At 37.2% G+C, this 6,000-nt stretch overlaps 1 protein-coding gene across 1 annotated transcript in view; it reads right to left on the bottom strand.

Moving 5' to 3' along the window:
• Positions 1 to 6,000, bottom strand: part of HSD17B4 (hydroxysteroid (17-beta) dehydrogenase 4) — a 58,924-nt gene that overhangs the window by 13,581 nt on the left and 39,343 nt on the right. The window contains exons 18-21 of the mRNA XM_010002354.1: positions 5,902 to 5,971; positions 2,487 to 2,593; positions 2,095 to 2,181; positions 759 to 848 (exon numbers count right to left, since the gene is read on the bottom strand). Of these exons, the coding sequence (XP_010000656.1) occupies positions 759 to 848; positions 2,095 to 2,181; positions 2,487 to 2,593; positions 5,902 to 5,971 (354 nt within the window). The remainder of the gene's footprint in view (positions 1 to 758; positions 849 to 2,094; positions 2,182 to 2,486; positions 2,594 to 5,901; positions 5,972 to 6,000) is intronic.

The raw sequence follows: 6,000 nt of genomic DNA, 5'->3' as shown, positions 1-6,000 counted from the left end.
CAATGCCCTGTGCACCAGAGTCTTTTAGACCACATTAAGAACCCAGGACATGATTGCCATTGCATAAATTCTGTCTTGTGGCAAGTTCAGTACCCTGGGCTTAATGCATGCATGCAAAAGATTTTTTAATATATATAATACCAAGCGCCTATCATGTGTTAGGCCTAACCATATGCACAAAGAGCTGTCAGAATCTTCTTTCAATAAGATTCAATGACAAAACTGTTCTTTTCTGTGAGTACACTATCACATTTGTTCTATCCTTCTAATGCCTTCCTGCCACTCTCCCCATGTCTCTCTGAAAAACAATGAGAAAGAAAGATCACACACTTTTAGAATTAACATTGAATTTGATCTTCAGTGTCTACAAAATAAAATGCTCACTTTACAGGTACAACCCCAAATTGCAGTGCTTAACTTCAATCTTAAGTTATGCAAGTGCTCAAAACCTGTGGCCCTCACTGGTGCATGTCTCACTTGTTTGCAACATACAGCACAATGCTTATCCTAGCAGTTCAATTGGCATCAAACACTTCAAATTTCATCAGCAATTCTGCCTATCTCCAAACATCTGTATTTTCCCCTCAAATAGATCCATGAACCTCTGTATCTTAAACGATGTGTGCACTCATATAAACTCATATAAACTTATAAACTGAAAATAAGACCAGAAAGCGATCTAAGTATTTTTCATGTATTTTTTTCAAAAATAAGGCCTAATTATGCTGCTTTGTTACTACTTCTATTGCTTCCTTTACCTTCAGAGGCTCCCGAGCAGAAGGTTTATTCAAGGCTGGTACTATATCCACATAACCCCCTGCAATAGCAACTTCTCCAGTCTCTTTAACCTGTGGTGGGTGAAAAAAATTGCATTACAGAGGTAGCGTGTTCACAAAAAGTCACAACAGAAGGGCAACCAGGGAATATTCCTTACATTTTAAAATGAGAGACAAAGAAAAGAGAAAACATACAAGATACAGAGGGTGAAAAAAACACCCCATAATTGTGTTGTAGTCTTGAGGTACGTTAGTACACTTGGCTTTCCAAACAGCTATTCAAACAATATAACTTTTTGCTTCTTGAGAAATTATACCAAAAAATATTGCTGTTTTTCTGTTCACAATATGATAGAAGAACCTTATTTATCTGAAAATTTACCTCCATTGTTATAAGTTACTATTAATGTTACTTCATAAATAGTTTTCCTTCAGGCAGACAAGCTGTTGTCAATAATTCACCAACTGTGCTGTCCTAAGAACAACTGCTATTTGCTCTTCCACAGTGGACAAACACAGAAATGCAATACAATTAAATGAGTTTTCACATTACTTAATATTAGGAGTGTATTAAGTCCTGTGAGTATAAGTGATTTTTATTGGAATCTTATTGTCATCATAAAATAAGTATTATTTAATTCTGTTCAGTGAATTCCTTTAAAAAAACATTCTTCAATCATAAAATCATACAATGAATAAAGTTAGAAGCAACCTTAAAGATCATCAGGTTCCAACCTCTCTGCTATGAGCAGGGTTACCTCACACTAAATTAGGCTGCACAGGCCTCATCCAACCTGGCCTTAAACACCTCCAGGGAGGGGGCTTCCACAATGTCCCTGGGAAACCTGTTCCAGCACCCTAAAACCTCACAGTGAAGAATTTCTTCCTGATGTCTAACCTAAATCTCCCCTCTTTCCATTTAAAATCATAACCCTTTGTTCTGTCACTACCCTGTCTGGAGAAAAGCCCCTCTCCAGCTTTCCTTTAGGCCCTTCAGGCACTGGAAGGCAGCTATAATGTTTCCCCAGAGACTCCTCTTCTCCAGGCTGAACAGCCCCAACTCTCTCAGCCTGTCTTCATAGCAGAGGTGCTCCAGCCCTTTGATCATCTTCGTGGCCTTTTGCTGGACCCTCTCCAACTGCTCTATGTCTTTCTTGTGCTGAGTGCTCTAAAGCTGTACACAGTACTCCAGGTAGGGTCTCACAGGAGCAGAGTAGAGGGTCAGAATCACCAATGATGTGCTTGATAAGACATGTTTTTTGCTCTTTTAAACAACACATCTTTCCCCAAAGCCCACAACAGTCAAATGTGTTCTAACCTTGGTCTGAAAATGGATTCTATTTCCTTCTTTCCACATTTCTGTTTGCAAAGTTTGCCCTGGAAAAACTGGTTTTGCAAAGCGAACCTGAGAAAAAAAGAAAAAAAAAAAAAAAGAAGTGCGGGTGTGAACAGATTTATCATATGTACACACAAAGCTTAAAAGCACAGGCTCTACTGCAATGAGAAAAAGCAAAGAGAACAATCAGTCAACTGGAAACATTGGAACCCTAAGTATTTACGTAAACATACTAGACAGAGGCTTTAAAATGCATGCAGAAACAAATGTGACACTTAAGACAGAGCAATAGCCCTTTCCCACTCTATGTAATCTCTTTGGCACTAAAAGCAGCAAAGGCAAGAAAATGAACTGCAAAGAATGAACACACAGACCTTGATCGCCTTGAATCTCTTCACATCATTATTAGCAAACTGCTTCAAAACGTTTCTAGCAGCAAACCCAAAGGAGCATAGTCCATGAAGTATAGGCTTCTCAAATCCTATTTCAAAAAGCAACATTTTAGTGTTTCTAGTGTTAGGAGTTTGTATGCTGCTTCTACAAATACCGGTACTTTACTCATAGTGTTTTCCTCCAATAATGTTCTCAATCCTTTTTCTTTTTAACCTAACTTATCTCACTGAAAAAGCCTCTGTTACCATTTATGGTCTCCTCTACTTTAAGGCAAAGTGCTTACCAAGAACTGGCACTCCAACACCGTCTATGCTACGTAAGCCTAACAAGTAGAATTAGCCCTTCTCTGTAGAGGTGACAAAAGGAAAAATGAGGGGATTTGCTGTTTTAGTACACATGCATACGTACATCGGATACACAGTTACATGGAAGTAAGCTTATCAAGGGTAAAAGGTACTGTAATGATTAAAGCATAGTGATACTAAGATAATTTGATGCTTCACATTTTGAATTCATGGTTGTCAAATAAAGTGCACACCTCAGGATTAGCTTTTCTTTACTTAGAAGTGGAAAAAACCTGAAAAGATTTCAGGCATTTTGATTGCATCTAACAAAAAAGAGGAAAAAAAAAATATAGTGTTTTGTGTGTACTGACATTCTTGCTCAGGTTTCCTCATACTTCTATTCTTTGGAGCAGGAGCTGAACCTTGGCAGAAGAGAATCTTTGTATTAGCACTGAATCTTTTTCCAGTCCTGTCAAAGTTTGATAAAATATAGGTTTGAAAACTGGCCTGAGATTTGCTAAAGTGCAACAGTTGATTGTTATAGTACTGTTTGTACTGAGTACGTTCTGATCCCTTAACAGGTTGCTATGACCTGGCAGGGCATAAGAACAGTAACTGATGACACTTGCAACAGCCCATGGATTCAAGACAAGCCTATCCAGCTTTGGCTCTGAAACCAGTTATTCTCCTGGAACTTTGCCACTCTTCGCTGCCAGAATCTGTTTTTCCTGAGCTCAAAACAACTCCTGATAGCATCTGCACAGTAAGAAAAGTTGTCCTTAGGGAGAAAATGTTGTGAGACAAAAACAGAAGCAAAAGCAAAACCAAGCAAACCAAAAAAAGAAGACAGGCAAAAGTCTGGCCTGCAGGGAATCAGAAGTAGAAGAAACCACCTTCAAGATAAGAGACAAAAAAGCCACTAGGACTCAATGTTGAGAAAGATGGAATTTCTGAGATACCATCTAAAGGAAAGGCAAGACTAGCAGAAGTAAGGGTAAGAACCAGAAACTTTGACTTGTTATGTCAGGAGAGGACATGTGACAGAAGGACAGGCAAAAAGGAACAAGAGTCTATTTTCTGGCTGTAAGTATTCCTCTCTTGATCATTCTGCCATTTCTTCCCTATAAATTATTTGCATATACACACTTTTAATAGTACTGCTTGCTGGTTTGGTTTGTTGTTTTTTTTATACTGTGTAAGGAGTGTTTCTGAAAGCACGAAGATCCTGTGCAGTCAATTTTAAAACAGATTACTGGCATTATTGTAACGAGATCAGTATTCAGTATCTCTCATACAGAATGTTAGTGACATTTAGCTCTTTAAAAGCTTAGTTAAATTCACCATGTAAGAACCAAAAACTACCACTATTTTCAGAATAGGCTCAGAAACAGACAAATATGTCCGGTCCTATTTTCTCCAGTATTTTCTTTATAAAACAAAGGAAAACCCATAAAGCAATCAAGCTAGTTTTATCTAGACTAAAATGAAAATGAAGTAAATGTTGCTTTCACTTTCTATTATCTTGGAAAAACTCACAAGCTACAGGAATACAGGCCCAAGAATACAGACAAGTGTTTTCATGTAGTGTATTTCCTTCGAAACATTACCTACAGGAAAGCTTAATAATACTGGTAAGACCTGACGAAAACATGCTTGCTTCCAGTGCATGCTGGTGAGAACCCATTGAAGAGAACACTTACAGTATGCAAAAACAAGAAGGTGTGTGAATATGCCCGAATGAAAAAAAAATGCTGTTGTATAACTAGAAAAAAATATTTGTGAAAACCTCTACAGAGATTTTCTTCTTTGTTTGAACCTACATCTAGTACAGGTATTTGAGTAGGAGACTGCCACAGTTCCAAAATCTGGTGCGGCAGTTTTCTGCTCAAGGAGTTAAATTTCATTTTTCACTGTGTCTAGGTGCCAGCGTTCTTTGTGTAAGCACTGTGAGGAGGTAAAAGATTTGTACTCCTTTCTGTTGTAAGGTTTTATCAGGATTAATATAATTAAACACTGGGGTTTCAATTATCAACACATATTTTTCTCCTCCAGCATCTTCAAGAGCAGCTGGGTGATTCCATCTAAACCAGGGAAATCTTCTTATAGATTCTAGTATTTGGTTATCATTATTTATTACACAAATTTACACAGAATTACACAAAACAGAGTTAACCAGTTAGTACATATTTATGAAAGGAGACAATTTGTGTAAGTATGTTAAGCATGATCTGAACAAGGAAGTATATTTCTGTTCTATTTATCTTGATAAGAATATCGTACAACAATACTTTTATATTAAAAAGAAGTTACCAGAAAACTGCAGACCAATAATTACAGACCAGTATTTTCATGTAAACTTTATTATGATGGCACGCATATTCAGGAAAATTTCTGAAGAAAATCAAATTGTTGTCTGCCTCGAGCAGTCACACTATACTACTAGCAAGGCCTGAAAAGAACTGTGAAAAATACCTTTACAACAGAAATTCAAGAAAGCATACCCATTGTTAGTAAACAGATCTCTCCAAGAATCAGGTCATGTAGTTGCTTTGGCACGAAGTACTACAAAAAAGACTGGACTAAGCAAGAGGTACAGTTAAGCAGTTTTTTAGGCAGGAAGTGCTAACAAACTCCCTCTCTCCTGCCCTCCTGAGAGTTATTGGGATTGAGAAGACTAATACAAGACAAAAAATTCTGAGACCAACATAATCTCAAAATTATTTAGATAGAAAGAATTATCTAGTAAGGAATTTAAATAATTCCTTCTGAAACTTCTGATAGTCAAATTATTTCTGCTTATGAAAAAGACTATAAAGATGGTAAAGTGGCAATGAATAAGCTTTAAAAGGAAAAAAGATAGGAGGCAGGTTTCCATTGTAGGTAGAATGCAAATATCATTCTGCATTCCTAGCTACGAGGAGCAATGCTATGAAGCGAAGTGTGACACAGAACTTTGAAGACTTCTAAGGGTGACTCTAAGAACAGCTACTAAAAAGCATTGTTTCTTTCAGCTTGTTAAAGAAATATTAAGTGGGGAAAAAAAATAAAATTAAAAAATATATTTACATCATCCTTTGTCCAAATATTAACACAATGGTAACCCCCAGCTCACCTCCAAGAGCAGCAAAACTTGGATCAACATGCAAAGGATTCCAATCTCCACTCAACCGATATAAGGCAGCCTGCAGTAACAAAGAAAGAGACTAGCTGT

Source organism: Chaetura pelagica, unplaced genomic scaffold (genome assembly GCF_000747805.2).
Source record: "Chaetura pelagica isolate M959 unplaced genomic scaffold, ChaPel_1.0 scaffold387, whole genome shotgun sequence".
In the NCBI taxonomy this organism is placed as follows: domain Eukaryota; kingdom Metazoa; phylum Chordata; class Aves; order Apodiformes; family Apodidae; genus Chaetura; species Chaetura pelagica.
Note: the sequence above shows the minus strand (reverse complement) of the source record. Positions and strands in the feature narration are given on the sequence as shown.